Source organism: Panthera leo, chromosome D3, assembly GCF_018350215.1.
Source record: "Panthera leo isolate Ple1 chromosome D3, P.leo_Ple1_pat1.1, whole genome shotgun sequence".
Lineage (NCBI taxonomy): Eukaryota > Metazoa > Chordata > Mammalia > Carnivora > Felidae > Panthera > Panthera leo.
Window position 1 is genome coordinate 89,785,216 of NC_056690.1, and position 23,665 is coordinate 89,808,880.

General features: G+C 40.7%; 1 protein-coding gene across 7 annotated transcripts in view; it reads left to right on the forward strand.

Moving 5' to 3' along the window:
* CD3H18orf63 (chromosome D3 C18orf63 homolog) overlaps positions 1–19,266 on the forward strand; it is a 37,734-nt gene extending 18,468 nt beyond the window's left edge. For 3 of the 7 annotated variants that reach the window (XM_042910856.1, XM_042910857.1, XM_042910853.1), the window contains exons 12-14: positions 9,096–10,121; positions 10,310–10,399; positions 11,723–12,133. In XM_042910856.1, coding sequence (XP_042766790.1) covers positions 9,096–10,121; positions 10,310–10,366 — 1,083 coding nt within the window. In that variant the 3' untranslated portion in view covers positions 10,367–10,399; positions 11,723–12,133. Of the gene's footprint in view, positions 1–351; positions 2,217–9,095; positions 10,122–10,309; positions 10,400–11,722; positions 12,134–12,431; positions 12,466–17,284; positions 17,953–18,705 lie in introns of those variants that run through there. The other 4 variants (XR_006195331.1, XM_042910854.1, XM_042910855.1 and 1 more) reach the window with 4 other exon arrangements.
* Positions 19,267–23,665: the final 4,399 nt, after the last annotated feature.

Here is a 23,665-nt window from a genome sequence, read left to right on the forward strand (position 1 = left end):
TTTCTCTCAGGTCAGTGTTTCCCTAATGCTATTTGATGTGATTGTACTTGATCATTTGTCACTGACATTTATTGTTATTACTGTATTTAACATAGTAATATAGTAATAGTTGCTTACTGGTCTATTCTAATTTAGCATGAACTCCTGGAGGACAAATATCATATTCATTTTCTTATACCAAGTACCTGGTACAAAATAGATGTTCATTAAAAGTTTTTTTTTTTCAATAAATAAATGATCTTATAGTATAGTTTGGAAACATTCGCCTCATACAAATCCAAGTGTACTTTGAATTGCCACTTCATTTGAGTCTGGTTGATGAAAAAAGCCTTTGTATAATTCTGTTTACAGAAATCGAATTAAATCAATAACGTTTTCATTGTAAGAGGATACGGGAAGTGAAATCTTGTGAAGAAGTACCAGCAATTAAGTAATACTGATGAAGAAAGTATTCTGGGCTATCTTTACACTCACCAGAATATGATTTCTTTGTCAACGGATAACAAAATTGAAAGGGAAGTTTTTGAGAAACAAATATAAGGAAACTTCATTAAAAAATCTCATCAATGATCTTTCTTATAAATGATAATTGTGTTTTCATAAAAGGGAAAGAAGAAAGTTTGAACAATTTGAGTAGTCTGAATTGTAATATGAATTATATGAATATTTGTATTGTCTGCTTAATCTCTTTTCTTGGTTCGCTGTGTCCTCTGTTTATTGTAGTTTCCACTGCTCCAATGATTTCAGGTTTCCCGTGGCATTGACTTGCTGTGGCTTGTGGCATTCTTTCAGTTTTTGTTTCTATTGTCATTCTCTTACAATCCTCAACTACATTTGCCAGCGCTAGTATCTGATAGTCCCCATTTATCTTTTCAGACCAGGCTGCACTTTCTGTCCCTGGTGAGCATGGGGCTTTGGTACCCTTGAGTCAGGGACACCTCAGGGACACCCCATGTAAATGGTGTGAAAACATGGCAGCCCATTTAGGTGTCAGGGCCAATAGCCAAGGCCATTTTCGAAGAAAAGAACGTCAGTGAACCAATTCCAACTGACATCCTTATGATAACGAATCGTAAGTTTTGCCCAGACGTAACATTTTTAGAAGTTTAGTTGCTGGCCAAGTCCATATCTGTGGAATTAAGAAGAAAATACGTCAATACATAATGCGTTTTTATTGGGTATATTTATTGAATACTTAATTATTTCCATCCCATGTCTGTTTTAGAAATAGTGAATCTGGACAGTATACTTGTTCAGATTTGCTTTTTCAATGTAAAACAACACTTAATTGGAAACCCTGGTCTTTATATTCCTCTTGACAGTAAGAATTTATCATTCTCAGTTTTATTGAATGCCTTCTGTGTGCCAGCTGCTTTTATGTGTATTATTTCATGTTAATCATAAAAACACAGTCTTGGAATAAAGAATTGTTTTCCAAGTTTTGCAGAAGAAACTGAAGCTCAGAGCATCCAAGTAATTTAACCAAAGCCACACAGTTAAATACATTGCAGAATTAGAACTGAAACCCCAGAGGCAGATTCTTAGTCACAAAACGGGGGAAAGTTTACATCTGTGGTTAAGAGCTCTGGCTCTAGAACCCTTACTATGTGCATAAGCTTAGGCAAGTTATTTGATCTCCTTGTGCCTCAGTTGCCTTGTAAAACAAGGCATGGTAGTGGCGGTGATAATAACATTTGTTGCAAATTGGGCTCTCTAGGAAGCGGACTCTGGAGTCTAGTGCATGCGATGTTTACTGGGGCTGAACCTGGAACACTTGCAGAACGTGAGGATAGAAGAACATGGGGTCAAGGGAGAAGGTCAAAGGCAAAGCAGGTAGCAGGTAGCCTTGGCCAACCTTCTGAGGAACTCGAAGGCTAAAACAGCTCATCATGGTGGTTTTTTATCCAAATAGCCAGGCCTTTGTGCCCCCTCCTGCATCTGCCATTGGATTTGCACCACTCGGGGACAGGCATGTCCTATGATGAGGTAGGTTGGCCCATGCAGGGGCCAACTCCCAGGAGTGGGGGCAGCAGCCCTTCTGTGAAGGGGATCTGAGCAACCTGTCACTGTGTCCTTACTTTGCGGTATTTTGTTTTTTGCTTTGGGATCAGATAATACCTAGAACTGTTCCTTGTACTCAGTGAGCTCTCAGTAAATGTTAGTTCCTGTTATTGCTACACCACATGTTAGCTCTAAGATTCAGGTAGTCTAAAATGCGGAAGTTTAAAAAATAGAAAATAGCGGTACCTAGGTGGCTCAGTCCCCATGTCGGTTAAGTGTCCGACTTTGGCTTAGGTCATGATCTCACAGTTTGTAGGTTTAGGCCCTGCCTTGGACTCTGTGCTGACAGCTCAGAGCCTGGACCCTGGTTTTGATTCTGTGTCTCCCTCTCTCCCAGCCCCTCCCCACGTCTGCAACTTTGTGTCTCTGTCTCTCAAAAATGAATAAACATTAAAAAAATTTTTTTTAATTTTTTTTAATGTGTATTTTTGAGAGAGAGAGAGAGAGAGTGAGTGAGCATGAGCGGGGGAGGGGCAGAGAGACAGGGAGACACAGAATCGGAAGCAGGCTCCAGGCTCCGAGCTGTCAGCACAGAGCCTGACATGGGGCTCGAACCCACGAACTGTGAGATCATGACCTGAGCTGAAGTCGGACACTCAACCGACTGAGCCACCCAGGCGCCCCTAAAAAAAATTTTTTTAAGTAAAAAATAAATTGATCAGACTATTTGATAAAACTCAGCTGACTTTTTAAAACATTAAATTAACAGGAGTGCTTTACCAGACTAGATTTTTTTAATAAACTGATTGAAATTCTCAAAGATAGGTAAAAGAAATTACTATAACAAACTCTCATATGTCTAGCATCTAGCCCTTCTTTGACATATTTTTGGGTGGGGAGTAAACTGGAGTATTATTTTAAAAGAAACCCAAGATGTGGGACTTCTGAATGACTCAGTTAAGCATCCGACTTCAGCTCAGGTCATGATCTCACAGTTTGTGGGTTCAAGCTCTGCATCAGGCTCCATGCTGATGGGTGGAGACTGCTTGGGACTCTCTCCCCCTCCCCAACTCACACTTTGTGTCTCTCTCTCTCTCTCTCTCTCTCTCTCTCTCTCTCTCTCTCTCTCCCTCTCTCTCCCTCCCTCTCTCCCTCTCTCCCTCTCTCCCTCTCTCCCTCTCTTTCTCTCTATCTCTCAAAATAAATAAATAAATAAACTTAAAAAAAAAAAAACAACCCAACATGTGATGTTGTTTCATCTGTAAAGACTTTAGTATGCATTTCTATCTGACAGGAGCTTTTAAAAAATTATCCAATAATTCTTTAGTATCATGTAGTATCAGCCCATATTCCAATTCCCTATTAATCTCAAAGATTAATTTTAGAGGTTTTGTTTAAATCATAATCCAATCAAGGTCCACGTAATTTCATTTGGTTGTTATCTCTTAAGTCTCTTTTATTCTATAATATTCCAACCCCCTTCCCCACTTTCCTTTTATTTATGTCAGTTATTTGCTGGAAGAACTGGACCATTTGCCCTGGAGAATGTACCATATTCTGGAACTGACTGTTGCTTTCTTAGGTCATGTCATTTGAAGTTAACATATTCTTCTAAACCTCATATTTCCTACAAGCCTGTGGTTAGATCTAAGCTTAACTGAATTCTGGTTCAACTTTTTTTTTAATTTTTTTTAACTTACATCCAAATTAGTTAACCTATATTACAACAATGATTTCAGGAATAGATTCCTTAATGCCCCTTCCCATTTAAGCCCACCCCCACTCCCACAACCCCTCTGTTTGTTCTCCATATTTAAGAGTCTCTTATGTTTTGTCCCCCTCCCTGTTTTTATATTATTTTTGTTTCCCTTCCCTTATGTTCATCTGTTTTGTCTCTTAAAGCAAAATTAGTCAGTCAGAGAAAGACAAATATCATATGACTTCACTCATATGGTTCAACTTTAATCAAGAAACACTCAGGTGGTATAGTACACAGAACCAGATTTTAGTAAAACACATTTGATCAGTCATTTCGGTCAGTCCTCAAGTTTCATTTAATCATGACCTTAATTCTAGGATTCCATTAAATGACATCTATTCATATCTAAATATAGGTTAAGGCTTTTGGTTTTCCTCTACACTTTATGTTAATGCATCAAGTTATGTAAATTGTATGTAGAGTTCTAGAAGTTAAAAGTCAACTTAGCCACATTTGCCAGTGATACCTGGCAGAATAATGATAATAATGTAGTAAAGCATATGATTTTTGTTCAGCTATGACTTCATAAAGCTTTGGTTTTTGACCATTTAAGTATTTTAAGTTCTATGAATTATTTATGATCTCATCTGCTCTTTACATAGTACTTTTTTGTAGTCTTTTTATAAATTTTGAATATAAACCTAGAGGTTTCACCCTTTGGGCTATTTATTTTAGGAGTTGAAAGAATGAGGAAATAATACATTGACAAGCTAGGGGGCAAAACAAGTCCTTGGAAGTTATTTTCATCAGATGTATGTTCCTAACACAGGTGAAAACAAAACAGGGTGTGAATATAAGCATATTTCAGACACATATTCTATGTAAGTTTTATGTCAGAATACAAGTAATCTATTCTCATATGAATCTGCTTAGAACAAGTTTTTCTTTTGGAATCTCAAGTAGTAGGTATGTTGTTTAAAAGTTACTATAGTTTATGAAACCCAAGGGTCAAAAAATGGCTTAGTTCTTCAACCCTTTTTTCATCAAATGGAGATCTATACATATTGAAACATTTTAAGATGACCCAGTCACTTCTGATAAAAGCTCTCTTTGAGGCAGAATTTCATTGAAATTTAAGAATTCTTATTTTCCTCATGGTAGTATCTATACAAGAAAAGGCTGTGTAGGCTGAGGACATTTGGTGTATTTGCTTAATATGGTCCATGAGAATGAATGCCCTAAGCTCTGTTTCTGGACACCTACAAAAATGATGCGTGGATACTTAACTTCTGCTAACTCTGCAACTAAAATAGCAAAGGCATTCATAATTGAACAACTTTCCAGCAGAAACTGCAGAAGTGTGGTTTTATCTCACTTCTTCCTTCCAAATAATGTATGATTGTGTCTGATTAGTTGATCCTAAATTGTATTCTGAACCCTAGCTGCAAAGGAGAAAATGTCCATTTTAGATTTCCAGGCACCGGTTTAGGAAGGAACACTAGACAGAGGATAGGCTGGACGATGAACTTCAGTCCACCATACCCATCACACGGTCACAGCTGGGTAATGCAGGGGTGAGGGAGGCATTCCCTTCTTGACCTAGATTGGTCTGATGTTTGTGGTCTCTGCTCATGAAGTATCTTGACGAAGATAGTGTGCAGGGTTTTCTCCTAGCTCCCTTGTACAGAGGGCCTTCAGAAGGACACATCACACCCTGTTATGGGTTGAATTGTGTCCTCCTTGCCCCATATTCATGTGTTGAAGTCCTAACCCCAGTATCTCAGGATTTTATCTTGTTCAAAATAGGATCACTGCAGATATAATTAGTTAAGATCAGGTCATATTGGAATAGAATGGGCCTCTAATCCAATATGACTGGTAATGTTATATAAAATAGAAATTTGGAGACAGGCACATGTACAGGGAGACCTCCATGTGAACATGAAGATGACCATCTACAAGTCAAGAGGAGAGGCTTGGAACAGATACTTTCTTCATGGCCCCAATCCTAACAACACCTTGATTTCAGACTTCTAGCCTCCTTAACTTTGAGTCAATACATTTCTGTTGCTTAAGCCACTCAGTCATGGTAGTGGCATCCCCATCCATAGGGACAGCATCGCTATCAAACTAATACAAACCCCTTTGTGACGCATGCTTTTTCATTCAAGGTAGCAATCTGCAGGGGTTATAAGCCAGCTCTTATTCCTTGGTCAGCCTCTGTATCCCTTCACTCAGGGTCATGAAACCTGTCTGGGTCTTTGGTGCCCTCTGAAAATTATGGGGAAGTAAAGTGTATTCTTGCCCTACTGACATGGATAAGCCTCCAACTTGAGAAATATACAGACAAACAAGAAGTGAGCCCTCCTCATCTGTTTTTAGCATCAACTCAAACCTCACCCCAAATTTTTCTTAGAGTCTTCCCACTTCTCCCAAGAATAACCAGGGTAGGAGAATGAATATTGTTCTCCATGTAGACTTTGTGTTATGTCAACTTAAGTATGCTAGAAGTCTATTTTTCTGAATTCCTGTCTCTACGTAGTTCTGGCTTGGGGTAACATGTGATGAGAAAGGTGGAAGTGAAGCAAGAACCATATTTACACTTGGAATTTCCATCTCTGTGAGGCCTGTATGGCAACTCAGCCCCTTGGGGAATATCCTATGGCACCTTGTTGGTGTGGAGACATAATTGGGCCATGGTTCCTTCATCTCCCACCATATCTCCTCTTTAAGCCTCTCTAAAGCCTGCATCAGATTTTTGTGCAACTTCATTGCAAAGTGCACCAGTCCTTTGGTACTGTGACATTGGAGGCTTGAAGTCAGTAAGGGATGACATAGGTTCTGGCCAGAGACAGAATGCTTTTTGACATGGCCGTGAGATTGTCCATTCACGTGCCCTTATGACCAATGACAACACTCAGGCTATTGCAGGGTGGAGTCTATGTTCCCTCCTCCTGGGTCTGGGCAGGACTGTGGCAGAGGTGATGCTGTGTGGCTTCCAAGGCTAGGTCAGGTAGAAACTGTCTCTCTCAGGACACTTGCTCTGGGATCTCAGGCAAAATGAGGGGCTGCTTGAAGTTAATCCAGTTTACAGCCAGGATCCACCATCACACGCAAGTGAAGAAGTGACGCCAGCCCCAGGGTCATCTCACTGTAGCTCCGTGAGAGACTCCAAACTAAGCCAAGTCAGCTCCCAGAATCATGAGAGAGAAGACAAGTATTGTTTTGAGCCACTAAGTTTTAGTGTGATTTATTCTGCCTAATCAATAAATGGATTGCTGTCTTACGTTTTCTTTGCCTATTTCCAATGCTTATTTCCAGTAGTGGAGAGAGGTAAGTCAGTTGCACTGGGTTTGCACATTATTTCTATAAGTTTTTAAAATTTTTAAGTTGTGACTTTATGGGTTTTTGATGCCAGAGAGTGAGAAAAGAACTCCCATTCCATGTTTCAGATTATTGTCACACGTCACTTTTTTACAGACACTAGGACTCGATAGATACATATTTTAAAAGACTATAGGGGCACCTGGGTGGCTCAGTTGGTTGAGCTTCCAACTTTGGCTCAGGTCATTATCTCACATTCATGGGTTCGAGCCCTATGCCAGGCTCTGTGCTGACAGCTCAGAGCCTGGAGCCTACTTTGGATTCTGCGTTTCCCTCTCTCTCTGCCCCTCCCCTGCTTGTGCTCTCTGTTTCTCAAAAAATAAAGTAAAATGTTTAAAAAAATAAAAGACTGAACACTTCCCATTAACAGGTGGCTAGATAAACAAAATGTGGGATTTCCATGCAGTGGAATATCATTCAGCCATAGAAAGAAAGGAAATTTTGACACCTGCTACAACACGGATGAACCTTGAAAACATGCAGAGTGAAATAAGCCAGACATAAAAAAGTCATCAAATATTGTATGATTCCACTTATACAGGATACCTGGAGTGGGCAAATTCATAGACCTAGAGAGAGAATAGAGGTTCCTAGGAGCTGCAAGGAGAGAGAACAGGAATTGCTGCCGAAGACCACACAGTTTCTGTTTGGAATGAAGAAAAAGTTGTGGAAACAGATAGTGGTGATGGTTACACACCTTAAGTTCAATGAAGAATGCACTCAGGGCCACTGAATTGTATACTTAAAAATGGTTAAAATGGTAAACTTTATGTTTTATCTATATTACCATAATTTCTTTAAAAATTTTTTTAATGTTTATTTTTGAGACAGAGAGAGACAGAGCATGAACAGGGGAGGGTCAGAGAGAGAGAGACACAGAATCTGAAGCAGGCTCCAGGCTCTGAACTGTCCGCACAGAGCCCGACGCGGGGCTTGAACTCACGGACCGTGAGATGATGACCTGAGCCGAAGTCAGACGTTTAACTGACTGAGCCACCCAGGCACCCCCATAATTTCTTTTAAAAGACTATAAATACTTGGCTCTCTTTGGGGTATCTGACAAGTCAGTCTGACAGATCCTTGTTGAGTTGCTACCAGGCACCAGCACTTTTTAGACAATGAAAATACAAATGATAGCCACTGCCCTACAGTCAAAATCCTACTAAAGGCCTGGTATAGATGCAGCCACCTCTTCCATTCATTTAATTTCTTGGAATAAGTATTTTGTAGTAACTGTGTGAAGGGTTTAAGAATGTGAAGTACAGGGGCACCTGCATGGCTCAGTCGGTTAAGCTCCAACTTCACTCAGGTCGTGATCTCACAGCTCGTGAGTTTGAGTCCCGAGTCGGGCTCTGTGCTCACAGCTCAGAGCCTGGAGCCTGCTTTGGATTCTGTGTCTCCCTCTCTCACTCTGCACCTCCCCCGCTCATGCTCTGTCTCTGTCTCTTACTCATTAAAAAAACATTTTTTTATAAAAGAATGTAAAGTATGTAAGAATAAATAAGTAATGGTTCCTACCCTCAAAGGGTGATGGAACATGCACGCTGAAAGTTACAAACACCACCTTTTACTGTTTTGTGTGTGTGTGTGTGTGTGTGTGTGTGTGTGTGTGTGTGTGTGTGTGCGCGCGCCTAATACTGATAGTAGAAACAAGGGAAGTTGAAAAGGAAAAAAGTGTACACAAGAAAGAAAGACATTCTGCATGAGAACAGCGTGGACATACTTGGAGGGCAATGGGCAGCTAATTGTAGTTTTCATAGTCAATTTGTATAGAATGTAGAGCCTATCTTCATCTTAAAATATCTTGAAAGGTTGGCATGTAAAAAAGGATGCAGACCATAAGAAGTGTACATGTTTCCTCAAGAAGGCTCATTTGTTTTTTTGTTTTTCTTTTCTATTTTATATATTGTAGTGTTATTTGGTATTCTTATTTTGATGATATTTTATATATTATTTCTTTTCCATTAACATTTTTTACATTTTAAATTTTTCCTAATCTCTATCCTTTTAGGAAAACAAAGTCAAGGCACCTAATCTGACCACTAAACAAGTGTTTAGGTCCTCTCTGACTCGGGCCCCTTGCACCAGACCTGTCCTGGCTCAGTGTCTTGTACCAGGTTCAGGAGCCATGAACCACAGGATGGAGCTTCCAGGCAGCCAGCTGAAGAAAATCTGGGTGTCCTCAGCACTGCATCTCCAGCAGCAGTCTGTTCAGAGCGGAAAAATATCCCCGTCTGACAAGGCACCACAAGTACATTTGGAAGCACCAAAGCCCAACACAGGAAACCTTCAAGTTCAAGGCACAGACTTAAGCTCCCAGAATAATACTGCCCCTACATTCATACCAGTTTTCAAAAATCGATCCTTGCAGATGAATAAAAAGATCTTAGAACCTGGCAACCTGAAAAGGGAACAGCATGTTGTTAGAGAATCTAAATTCTTTTCACTTAAAACTAGTGTGATCCAAAATGACAAGCTGAATTTAGATCCAGCTATTAAAAAAAGACCTAATCATAACATTCAGATGAATGCTAGAAATTTAAATCAGAAGATTTCCAGACTTCTGCAAGGAAAAAATACTGACTCCTGTGAAAATATGACAAAATATCCCTCTTCTAATGGAGAATCACCAACTGTGAGTTTAAATGAAAGTAAACACCTCTCTAATAGTTCAGTATCTCATATATCAAATAACAGTTTAGGTGTAATAAAAAGTGCGGTTGACTTCCAAGTGAATAGAAAAGAAAATTTAACAAGGAAATATATAACACAAATTTTGGGGAAAGGCCGCGAATCACTAAAAATGAAAAAACAACCATACATTTTTGAATCAGACACAGAAACAGAAGATCCCCAACTACTGCAGCCACAATCAATAAATCAGACTATAAAAGCTGATGTAAGTGACCACAAACTGATGATAAGCAAAACATCCCAGAGGTCTAAAAGAAGATTGTGTCAAGAATCTTCAAAAGCTTCAAAGAGACCTCATTCCAATACTATCCATTATGGACAGTCCAGTTTTCCTAGGAGCAAGGTAAAAAAAAATTTTTTTAATCTGGGGTATTTACCATATGGTGGGCCCCTAAAATCCCTAAATAAAGATTTAAGTGATTTGCCCAAGATCATCTAGAAACATAATGAGAAATAGAATATCTGCTCTAACACAACTGCAAGTATATACAGTTCATTTTCACCAAGTGTGATTCTTCAATCTGATTACAGATACATGATGGGGACAAATCAAAAGTTCAGAAATCTCTCATCATTCCTAAAACTTAGAACATGGATGTGAAGGAAGGACATGACTACCAGGTAACTTAGGTGACCTATTTTCCTTTATTTTTCATTACATTATCTGAACTGGAATTGCCACATTTAGGGATCTCCAACCTCTTGGTAAGAAGGAGCTACTTTTAAATTCTTTGAAGCTTTATAATCAACAAGGAAATAGGAAATGTTGGGAACAGTGCAGTCCGTTAATAAGGGCCATACACAGGGTCTGCTGCAAACCGTAAATGACCCCACAGAGGGATGAGGTGGATAGAGGTCCCACTGTGGCTGCCTCCCACTCTGCTCCATGGTCTTTGCAGACTAAGAGGTCATAGCAGTAGCAGATGGCCCAAAGATCCAAGATTCCACAACCACTGGAACATGTACCTTTGGGACTTTTACCCAAGATAATGTTAGTCATTAAAATGTACGCCACAAAATTGCAGCGCTGGCTAAAGACAAACTTGAGATTTAACTGATAGTGCTGAGTCCACGTCACCGAATTCAGAAAACCATGCATCTGGAAATTACATTTTATTCCATTCTGCCATCTGTTTTATTCTAAGAACAAACGTATTACTAAAATATCCACAAATACTTTTTTTGCACAGAACTGTTGGAATATTTTCAATTCAAATTCCTTATGAACAAAATAGAAAACATTTTCTTCTTCTATATATGCTATTTCTTTCTGTAATTAATAGAATTTCAGCCTGATTTCAATTAACTGAAAGGTACATAATTATATTCTTTTTTTTAAAAAATCATGTAGTTCATGTAGTTTTTGACATCTTACATTTTAATACACTCAGTAGGTGGTTGAGGAAAAAAAGTGTGTTTGTTAAAATGCCTTAAATGTTTTCATTTTAAAAATAAATCTATTCCAGATTTCATAATTTTTTACAAGTATAGAACTTCCCCACTTTGAATTACTTAAGAACTAACATAATTTTTAAAACTTTTTTCAATGTTTACTTATTTTTGAAAGAGAGAGAGAGCATGAGCGGGCAAGGAGCAGAGAGAGAGGGAGACACAGAATCCAAAGCAGGCTCCAGGCTCTGAGCTGTCAGCACAGAGCCCGACGCGGGGCTCGAACTCACAAACCGTGAGATCATGACCTGAGCCAAAGTTGGATGCCTAACCGACTGAGCTACCCAGGCGCCCCAAGACCTAAGATAATTTTTAAGTTAAAAAAAATCATTCCATCACCTAGAAATAATAGCATAATGAGAAAAACTACAGGATATCATTATAGAAAATAATTTCTGCCCAATATAAAGTTAATGTATACCTTGTAAAAAATTGAATAATACAAAACAGTTTCAAGAGAAAAGTTAAAAAATAATCTGTAATTCCTCTTTGCAGACATAACCCTCTGAATGTGGATGGACATTCACACACTCCTATGAACATGAAATCAGGTTCTGTGCACTGCTGTGGAACCTCCTTTATCACCTGACACTCATTATTCTCATGGGCACATAGGATTCATTCTGTAGCATGGGGGTGTTACTACATTAACTGTCCCTACTGATTGACATTTAAGTTGTTTCCAACTTTTCACTGTGGTTACAATATTGTATAAACCATTTTGTAAAAGATAGACAAGTATAGAAATGTTTTTGTTAGTTGAAAATGTCTTTATTTTGCCCTTAACCATTTTTGTTGAAATTTCTTTGAATTTATTATTTTTATCATTGAAGATTTCAAGCTATACAAAGTATAGGTAATAGTGTAAAGAGCCTCTGGGGCACCTGGGGGACTGGGTCAGTTGAGTGTCCGACTCTTGATTTTGGCTCAGGTCATGATCCTACGGTCGTGGGATCAAAACCCTGCGTTGGGCTTTGCACTGAGTGAGGAACCTGCTTAAGATTGTCTCTCGCTCGCTCTGTCCTTCTCTCCCACTCACGTGCTCTCTAAATAAATAAACAAATAAATAAGTTTTAAAAAACAGTGTAAAAAGTAGTTATCACCCAGCTTCAATAATTATTATTTTGCCACTATATTTCACCTATTTCTCGCAGATTCACTTTTCTTACTGAATTATTTTTTATGTTTATTTATTTATTTTCAGAGAGAGAGAGCAAGGGAGGGACAGGGAGAGAGAGGGAAAGAGTGAATCCTAAGCAGGCTCCGCACTGTCAGCGCAGAACCCAACACGGGAATCAGTCTCACAAACCATGAGATCTTGACCTGAGCTGAAATCAAGAGTCGGATGCCTACCTGAGTGAGCCACCCAGGTGTCTCTTTACTGTACTATTTTAAAACAGATTCAGTACGGCATAAAGTTCACCCATAAACACCTTGATACAGCTCTCTACCCGACGAGGGATAGCATAAAGAAAAAAATATGTGTACGTACTGTGAACCGTATACAGTGTCTTCACTGACTCACTAAATTTTACTTTAGTCTAACATGCAAACTGACAGGAAGTCCTCAGTAAACATAAGATCTATTTCACAGAAGAACTAGAGCCTTCAGTCAAACAACCAAAATACTGGCGTGAAGATTTATTTGTTCAGCTGTATGTGTGTGATCTGTGCAAGGCAGTGGGCTGAGCACCGTGTCCCTGAAATCACAGAACTGCCATTGGCTGTGTAGTCTAGTCCCCAACCAACCCACTCTGGGCTCCTGGCAAAGATGTAGGAGCCTGAGAGTAAGGAAGCAAATGCAACAGTGACGTTTTGGTCCATGTTACAAAAATTACTGAGCGTATAAAAAATGAGGAACAGAAATAGAACTTCTCACCTAATTAGTATTTTTCTGGCTTTCAAACATTTGAGATGTTTAATTTACAAAATGGGATACAATAGCTGTGGTAAGATATTTAAAAGAAATGAAAACCCTCACTAATATTGCACTGAAATAATTCTTCATTAAATTTAAAAAAATAAGCAGAGAACCAAGTATAACTTGAACTTTGATTTTTTAAAATGAGATTCACTATTTTTGCTCCTTCGCTAAACATTACAATTAAAGGCAAAAGCGAATACGAACTCTACTTGAAGACTGTAAATATGGTTCTTGCTCTTGGAATTGTGCCTGGCTAATTCATTTACTGTGTGTCTTTTACCATAAGCATGTCTTTTTTCCAGAGTCTATTTTATAATATTATTTTACCATTTTCATAGGGAAACACACCCGGTTTAAAGCCCATTTTGAGTGTGCCTTGCTTATTCTAGAACTGGTATGGTAGATAACGAGTAGACTGCAGTAAGAAGTGGTATATCATTGTGTTTGTGAGGCTGTGCTGAAAATACCTGTTAATGAAAATACTATGAGTAAGGATATGTATTCGGTCACTCGGTCATCCACAGGATGTACTTTCTTGAAACGAGTCTTTCCCTCTGCCCCACACATTCCCCGCTGCCTTCCTGCCGCTCTCCTGCTGCTGTCCAGTCTTCATGCCTGAGGTAATAAAGACTTGTTTGATTCTAAGACTAAGTGGAAGAATTGAAAAGATAAATCCACTGCTTGGTGTGTAGTATCTCCCAGTTCTTTATATAAATAATCTTGCTAGCTCCTCCTGCACTCCATTAGTGTCTAAAACTAATTTATAGGATACTATTTCATTTAGATAAATTTAACCTACATGACAAAGCCTGCTTGTGTTAGGATCAGCCTATTTTCTGGTGTAAAGTAGGTTTATTTTTGCTCTTACAATATTTATCCTAATGAAAACTTACCACAAAAATATATGTGATATATATGTATATAACATATATATGTACAGATGATTTACTATAGAGATACTTGAACAGATTGATTGATTATTTACTATTCCATGTTCAGAGAAGAGGTCCCAGGGAGAATTACTGGCTCAGACTCCCTGAAGAAATTAATGAAGATTTTGTTTCATTTTAAAGATTATAATTTTGAAAGCCAGGATAATTCCAAACCTAATTAGGGAAAACTAAATTGTACTTCCTTGTTTAAATTTTGGTTTATATGCATCATGGCCACCACCCCCACCCTGCCCTCAAATCATTCTTCATATTCCAGCTGTGAGTTTTAGAACCATTACAATTTTAAAAAATTTTGTGTTTGCCTATATACAGAAACTTAAAAGATTAGCCATTTCATTTAAAAACCTGTGGCAATATGCCAAACTAATGCTAAAGAATCATCTTCATAGAAATGTAAATATCCTTTCTTGAACGATTTATAGTTTAAATTTCACAGTATTTTTTGCTTACTATATTTGAATTTTTTCTGTTTATATTTTTTATTATATATTTCTGAAATTATACATTATTATATATCATTTTATTTGCATTTGCTTACCATAGCAAATAGGTAAAAAATACGGGTTTGTCAATGATTATTAACCAGTTCATGAACCAGTTTCGCTCTCTTTTTCAAATTGCACATCGTCAGGTGTTATGACGGAACTGACAATATATTGATAGTTATTGATACTTAGCAATGGTTAGTATTTATAAATGTTTAAAGATGTCACGGTCATTTATTGGTGCTTAAAATGTCCATTGTTGTTGTATCCTACGTAGTGTCTTAGTTAAAATAAGAAAATAAAGGTATTCAAATAGGCGTATTTTCCATGTGTTGGAGTGACTGCATATAGGAATGGAAAGACTTGGATAAATTCCAAACTATTTTACATTTATGGTTTCCTTTCTTCACATGTATTTGCTGCCACATCCATGTAAACTAGTTAGGTCATCACCACTTCACAAAAGTTTCATTCTCAAAAGTTCTTCATCATTTCATTCAATAGATATTTATTTAGTATCTGCTATGTGCCAAGCACTATTGTAGATGCTTGGGATATATCCATGAACACTGACCTTGGGATATATCAGTGACCACTGAGAGAGATAGATGATAAACATGACAAATAAATAATGTAATGTATTAGAAAGTGACAAGTATATGAAAAATAGAGAAAAGTAAAGGATATGGTTAAGGTAGGCTTCCTTGAGCAAAGATGTGAAGGAGGTGAACTCTGCAGGCTGTTATGTTCAAGAGACATCAGGGAGCCCGGAGTGGCTAGAGTAAAAAGAGCCAGATGGGGGAGACCAGAAGATAAGATCTGATGGTATTGGCAAGGATAGTTACTTTCACACTAACGGAGATAGGGTTGGGACCAGAGGGGGACAAGGCCTGACCTGGGTTTTAGCAGGCTCATTCTGCTGCATTTAGAAGAGACTGAGGCCAGAGGGGAGCGCAAGAGAAGAAATAGGGGGACCAGCCCAGACGCTGTTGACGTCATCCAGGCAAAGATGGAGAGGTGTGCCACATGGCAGCCGGGGGGGAGATGAGGAGTGGCTAATTCTGGGTGTGTTGTGAAAGCTACCATCCACTGGATTAGGGTTTGAGAGAAAGGGGGGTGCTGAGGATGCCTCACGTGTTTGCCTTGGTCACATCTAACTTGAGATGAAAAGGAGCAGGCTTTGGAGCAGGAGGAAGACTGGGGATTGACCATCACATTTCACAATGTGGAGGCCCTTGATGATGAGCAACTCCATGGAGTGTCAGAGGCAAAAGCCTGACAGGGTTTAAGGGAGAAGAGAGGAGGGAGAATTGGAAATCATGAGTGTAGACGGCTCTTTCAAGTGTCATCAGTGGACTTCTCAGAATCCTTATTTTCTTTTACCTTTAACAATACTGTCCTTTGATTATCCCCTTCTTGAAAGACTATTCTCCCACAGCCTCTATAATCTTACATCTCTGAACACGAACTTTCTGTTTCTCTTAATGACGGGCATTGAGTACCCAAGGACCTGGAAGGATGAACAGTGGTTATGCCAGACACAGTTGGGACACAGAAGGAATGGAAAGAAGGGCATTCCAAAGAGAAACCAAATGAGAAAAGGCACAAAGAGGTACATGTGTTTAGGAACAGTGAATACTGGTTCTGGTGTGGTTAGCATGTGCTTTATACAGGGACCAGAATGAGTGCAGACCAGGCTAGGGAGATAAAGGAGAGTTTTAGGGCAGGCAGTGAAATCATCTGGAGGCTGTTCCAGAAGCCTAATCCGGGCAGTAGAGAACAGAAAATAAGACACTACTGACAGACCTAGAAGTGGCCACCAGGGATACTGGCTGTCGATGACAAATGCTGGAGGTAGGGTCAGAGGTGAAGCTGGATTTTCAATCCTGAACCACTACAAGAAGAATGTCACCTTTTAAAAATACGGAAAGTGGAAGAGTGGTGGGGAAAATGTAACAGGGAGATGGTGGGTTCAGTCCATCGTGAACTGAGCTGGCGGTGTTAGTAGAAGCTCCAGGTAAAGACAGCCACAGCCAACAGACGACTATATTAAAGCTCAAAGAAATGTAGTTGGGGTATCATCCACACAGAACTATCAGCTGAAGGTTTGTGTGAGAGTGTAGGAAGTGAAGAGAAGAGCATGTGTAAGGAATGGGGGAAGGGAGAAGGTCAGAAAGCGGGGAGGGGCCCCAGAGCCAAGGAAAGGGGAGTGTGGGCATGACAAGGTCAGCAGCCCTGCCTGTCCAGGAGGAGACCTGAGACACAGCGGGCTCTGGTCTCCCAGGTCCCCAGTGTCTGCTACAGTTCCAAGGTGACCCAGAGGGCATGGTCAGGTGCAGAGGAAACAAGTGCTGGGGTCCTCTGCAGAAAGGACACCTGCACCATGTGTCTGATGGCTTGAAGGGATGGCAAGAAGAAAGGGACATTTGTGCACTGAAACAAAAGGATAAAACTCTTCGATACAACCAGGAACAAATAGCTGGTGAGATTATATCAAAGTGATAGGATTTTTCCATCTTAAGCTTTTCCTCTATAATTTTTTTGAAATCCTGGAACCTACAGCCCCTAAATATTAACAGAAAAAATCATAAATAGTTGATCATCTTCGCTTATTAGCTTTTGTTTTTAAGAGGAATGTTCATTAATGAAGACGAGAAAGGTAAACAGAGAATTCAAAATCACTTTTGTTCTTAAGATATTTGATAACCCAGATGGAAATGGAGCTGTGTTTTGATGATGTGGAGGAGTAAGGGGAACAGAAATGTAAAACACGAGTGCCTGCCAAAGCCCGGGAGCCTAACGGAGATGCCCACCTCACTCGGCAGTGGACGTGTTTCCTGGGACCCTGAAGACAGTGCCCAAGGTTAAGGTGAGCCAATCAGCCACCACCCCCAGGAGACTGTGGGGGTGCATAGCTGTAGTGTGAGAAGAGTAGGGGGAACTCATGCCCCATTGTCTCTGCCCAAATTCACCAAGATCATCCAGAGAACCCAAACCACGAATTTAATTTAAAATAATATCAGAAATATAAAAGTGCCAGAAATACCAAAAACTTTAGGGAGAAAACTAAATGGCATTTGAATGGCATTAAAGAATATCAAAGTAAATGGAGCCCTGTGCATACGTTCAGAGATTGGAAACTCGATAATGGAAAGATTCAGTTGTGATTTTGAGCCAAACTTCAACATGTTTATTTCTAGAACTTGATTGGCTTATTCTAAAATTGTTATGGGCATGCAGAAGTCAAGAATAAACAAAGACTCTTCTAGAAAAACAAGAAGAGAGAGAACTTGCTCTCCAGATAGCAAGATTTCTACAAAGCTAGAATAACTAAAACAATATGGTATTGGTATTCAGGTTGACAAAACCACTGAAGCAAAAGAGCCCAAAAATAGACTGTAAATAAATAAGATTTCATACAATTACTCTTCATAATGGCCCACACGCCACAAATGGCCTTTATGAATCTTACTAACATGGTAAGAAGTGAGATGGGAATGAGCTTCCATTCGTATGAAGTTCAAAAACAGGAAAAATCCAACCATATTGTTTAAGGATTTTTTTTTTGCTATAATTAATATTTTATTCTTCCTTTCAATGCTTTTTAAAGGCTGAGATATATTAGACAAAGAAATCTTTGATAATATAAGTGCTAATTCTCTGCAGACAACCATATAATCCTTTAAGAAATCACATAAACAAGATAAAGGTTTCTGCAGCCTACAAATGCCTCTTTTGGGAAAAAAGAAAAAGGGGTTTATCGACAACAATTTAATTATAGCTTTAAAAAATGGTTTTCCTACCAAACTTTAATGTGTAGTAAATGAACCCATCATCTGTTAGAGCAGTGAACCCAAGTCAGATCAAGCACAAGAAAAGTAGAACAGTTATGAAGAAAAGCAAGGGAATTATTACTTAAATATTCAGCATAATGGTGCATTGTGAGAGAGAGTAGTGGGGGCAGGTGGATGGTAGGGCCGTCCTTCTGAAATACTGATAACATCTGTTTTATTTCTTGTCCCGGGTGGTAGTTACACAGGCATTGACTTCATTGTTGCTCCTTAAACAGTACCTATATGTTTATGTACTTTTCAATGTGTGTGTTACATTACACAGGGTTTTGTTCTTTAAAGAGAAAAATAAAATGGAAACAATAAAAACAACCTTCACCCAGTGCAGAGGACTGAAGGGGCTTTCGTCTGGGACCGTAAGACGGCAATACGGAGCTGTGGGTCATAAGGATCGCTTTCTGACAGTTCTCAGAAGGATGGTGGACGTCCAAGACTCTCAGTGTAACTGTGGCTTGATGGCAGAGTGAGCTGCTTTACAGAGGTGTGTGGGATGAGGTAAGGGCAGAGGGCACCCGAAATGCAGCAGGATAGCATGGAACCAAGTGGTGGAATCAGGTCAGACACTTGGCAAAGTTCCAATTAGGCACGGCTAGTGAAATGAACCGTGAATCGAGCTTCAGTCTACAATGGTCATATTGCATGGTTTTTCCCTTGTGGACCTCAGTTTTAAAGTCAATTCATGTGAGTTCCGAAATTAGAAACTCGTTTAGAATCTCTGCTTCCGACTTAGTTTTATTCAACACACATCCACGTAATGAGGATGCTGAGAGGTGGTCCCGAGGAAAAAAGCAAGGAGGGAAGTTCCGTGACAGCTGTGCGTGACCAATATGAGCCTAAGGCATTCTTTTTTTTTTTTTTAATTTTTTTTTTTTTAACGTTTATTTATTTTTGAGACAGAGAGAGAGAGCATGAACGGGGGAGGGTCAGAGAGAGAGGGAGACACAGAATCCGAAACAGGCTCTAGGCTCTGAGCAGTCAGCACAGAGCCTGACGCGGGGCTCGAACTCACGGACCGCGAGGTCATGACCTGAGCCGAAGTCGGCCGCTTAACCGACTGAGCCACCCAGGCGCCCCAGAGCCTAAGGCATTCTTATTTTTATTTCGTGGATTTGCTTCAGGGTTAAGTATAAAGAACAACAGTGCATGAGAAAGCGATTCCTTTATTAACGTGGAAAGCAAGTATAAGTAACAATACTGTGCGGTAGGAAGCGTTATTAAGAAATAGCCATGTCCTAGCATATCACGTAAACTTCAAAGGGAGAGGAAATGCCCCCACCTCTGCCCTTCCCCCCAAAGAAGACCCAGAGAAACAGGAAATATGTAGTTACCAAAAAGCTACGTTGTTTGAGAATGGGGTATGGGGGAACAGAATTCACAGTTACTGTCAGTAGTACAAGTTGGAGGGGGAGAGTCCGTGGGAAATAGACTTCATTCAGCATTTCAGGAGCATTATTAGGAACCTCGCTCCCAGGGAGTCTCTCCTTCTGCTGCTCGTGGCCCCTGGAATCTCTTCCCACAGCCAAGCCAGTCTGGAAGCCCAGACACCCACGCATCACGAGAGAGAGAGATTCACGGTGGTTTTAAGCCACTGGGTTTCAGGGTTAGCGTGTCACACAGCAACAGGTGACCCATAGAGCAGGCCAGTTTGGAAATGAGGACAAAGAACAGGGCTCACAAGCAAAACTGCCAGGCAAGCACCGAGAACATGAACATGACAGATGCAAGCAAACTTCCATGCAGAGTCACTGGGCTCTCACTGCAGTGCTCCCCATGTGTGCAAGAGGAGGGCATTTCAGTGACGCAGAGCTGTGAGGCCTGGAGTCAGATGGCCCAGCACATTGGGACACGTGTTTTTCTCACGCTCTGCTGCACGGTGGGAAACACCGATCTAACTGTAATGGGGGCGGGGGAGGGGGGGCGGTCAGCGGTGGCAGACCACCAGGTCCTTGTCCTTGGTGATCGCCCGCCAGTATTTCCAACACCTGTCCCTCCGGGGAAGACTGTGGACCCCCTAAACCAGGGTGGGCAACCCTCCCAGGCACCCCGGGACTTTTCAGTGTTGTGATGGCCCTTTGACTCCCCTCCCTGGCCGTCTGCAGGGGAGGGGGGGTACTGGCATTCCCTGCCTGTACCTTGGAGCCACGTGGGGGGCAGGTGACGCAAAGGGACCAGATCCACTGGCCTGGACGATCAGAGCACTCGGGGCAGCGATCTCTCTGCTGAACCTCGTTGCTTCACAACGTGCAAGATTTTCTTAACATGCGATATAAAAGAAGGATTTCGAAGACATGCTGATGTGATCCTTTCCATGAGTATCCGTGATCTGCAAACACATGCAGTGTTTCAAAACCTTTCTTCAATTAGTAGTTCTCACTCTGTCCTCTGCCTCACCGCCCCCGTGTAAACTCGCTCCCTTTAGAACACGTGTGACCCCCACAGTGAGTCTCCAGATGGAGGGAGGGTTTGGCGGTGGCGCCTGGAGCTTTGCCATTTGAAGAGGCCCCTCAAGAGCCGAGGGGTGTAGGAGAGGAATCCTCCCCCTCCCCTCTGTTTCCCTTGAGAATCACTCTTAGTCGGGTGAGGCCGGCACCCCCAAATCCTCCCAGCTTACAGCGCTGAGAGCTCTTTGAGAAACCAGTGTAGGCGTCTCTCAGAAGCAGAAAGGCCTGTGTCCTCAGAGATCACGCGTCCATCTGGTGATCCCACATTTCCGTGCTAACCTCACCCAGGCCGTGCGAATGCCTGTGGATGACGAAGATGTCCCAGGCCTGGCAGAGTGACTGCGGCCCGCACCATCTACCAGCTCCAGAGGTCCCTGCGAACTTGAGCGAGCTTGCTTTGGGCCCCGGTATAAATGGCAGGTAATGATTATGACCCAGACTTCCATGGCATGTCTATAACACAAAGAGCTCCTATGTTATAAAATTGAGGAAGCTCCGTGGTTTCCCACAGCAATAAATTCAGCTTGCCTTTTTCCTCCTTAGAACCGGCGTTAGGACTTTGTAAAATAAAGTAAGCCACGCTATATATGGGGCTGCTAAGATGAAACAAAGGAAAAGTATTTTTAGCCCTATTTCTCTTTAACCACATTTACCACATTTCATTACTTTGCTGCCTACTATTGCTCTGTGGTCCCTAAGGAAATAACCAGATGAAATTGAGAATAAAAACAACATAAAGTAGGATATTCAATACGCCAGGTTGCATGTACCCAGTCGGGTCACACAATGATTAAATTTAGCTCTAGTTAACCTGATTTCAAGTGCAGTTCAATCCTGGGGGCTATGAGAAACAGAATGCTTCTTCCACATTATCAGAAAATAGTTATATTGAAACACATGAATCTGTGCGTCCCTTCCATATAAGAACATTGACGTGCATCAGACAGGTTCTCCTCTGAGAGACTGCTGAACGTTGTATTTGCAGCAGCAACTTGACAGAGATTTTATTTGGCCAAAGAGAGCATTAGCCCCGTGTCCCTCTCCACACACGCATACTACCTGCCACATCTCTGCGCTGTTGTGCTCTAGGAATGGGTATAGGGTTCCATCTGGGTGTTGGGAACCATGACATTTCTGATAGGCAGCTCCATTTAGACTTAGCATCCCCAGACTTTTCAACTTTGAATGTATTGTATCATTGTTTGAAAAGAGGCCCCAGAGTGTAAACCATCTGTATAGGTCAGAAGGAAGAATTTTCAGATATTTAAAGTTAATTATATAACAAGGCTGTGTAATTTCTTCCTGGGGAGAGGGAGAGTGGGATTTCCAAATCAAACTGGTTCACTTTTGCCTGGACTGGTTTTAATTAACTGGCAATTTTCTGGAAAGTATGGAGACAGACCAGATGTCCTCTCAAGGTCCCTTCAAATCAGCCTGCTCTTTGCTGAATGATAGAATGTAAGAACAGAAGGAGGTCCAGTCCATTCCCTTCACTCAACAGTGAGGGAACCAAGATACACAGAGTGAGCGTAGTTCACATTATTATTATAATTATAAGGAAAAAATAATGCTGTTGCTTTACAGTCCCATCTTGCTCTTTTTTTTTTTTTTTTTTTTAAAGAAAGAGCATGCATGCAGGACAGAGAGAGAATCCTAAGCAGGCTCCATGCTCATTGTGGAGTCCCACGTGGCATTCAGTCTCACAACCATGAGATCATGACCTGAGCTGAAATCAAGAGTTGGACGCCCAACCAACTGAGCCACTCAGGCGCCTCCCCATCTTAAAAAAACTTAAACTTAAAAAACTTAAACTTAAAAAAACTTTTTTTCATAAAGAAATACCCTGAACTCAAAAGCATTTATAAAGTATACACATGCAACTTAAAGATTAAAAATAAAGCAAAGACCTTATCCTACCGTCCAAGTTCAGAGACACAGCCTCACTTGTACTCCAGGAAGGGAAGTAACCACCCCCCTGAATACTTTGTTAATCTTTTATTTATAGTTTTTCTTTATAGTTTTACCACATATGTGGCTATATCCCCATACAATATATTTGTAGGTTGTGTGGGTTGATTCAACACCAAGTGCATCCTCTGTGACTTCTTTCTCACATTCATCATTATGATTTGAGGTCCAACCAGGCTGATGCCCTGTTCTTGTCTATTCCTTTTCCTTTTGCTGTACTATCCCATTGCATGAATATACCACAATCTATCCATTCCACCATTGATGGACTTTGGATTCTTTCCAGTTGGCATTTTTCTTTGGGTTTTTTTTTTGTTTTGTTTTGTTTTTTTGTGTGTGTGTATGATTTGCCTATGTGCAAGTTTCTCAGGCTCTGGAGTTGACACATGAAAGGAGAGCCAACTTTAAATTGGAAAATGACATTTGAGTTGAGTCTCGGGTGGTGGGAAGGAGGCGGTCATGTGAAGCTTGGGAGCAGAATGTCCTGAGGGGGAGAAACAACAAACACAAAGGCTCTAGGGTGAGAGATTGTGGAGTGGTAGAGGAAGGGCAAGACGGCCCAGGTGGCGGGAGTATGAGAGCCATGGGTGAGCGGTAGGAGATGAGATGTAAGAGAGAGCAGAAGCCACATGGTTTAGACACCATGGCAAGGTAGATGTGTGGGAGGCTGGCAAACAGGCCACTCAGGGTGATGTGTGGAGAATGGGTCATACATGGACAAGACATCAGGTCATTCTGATGTCATCTAGGTCACCCAAGTGAGACCTGGCGAAGGCTTAGATAAGAAAAGGAGTGGAGATGGAGAGACAGACTGAA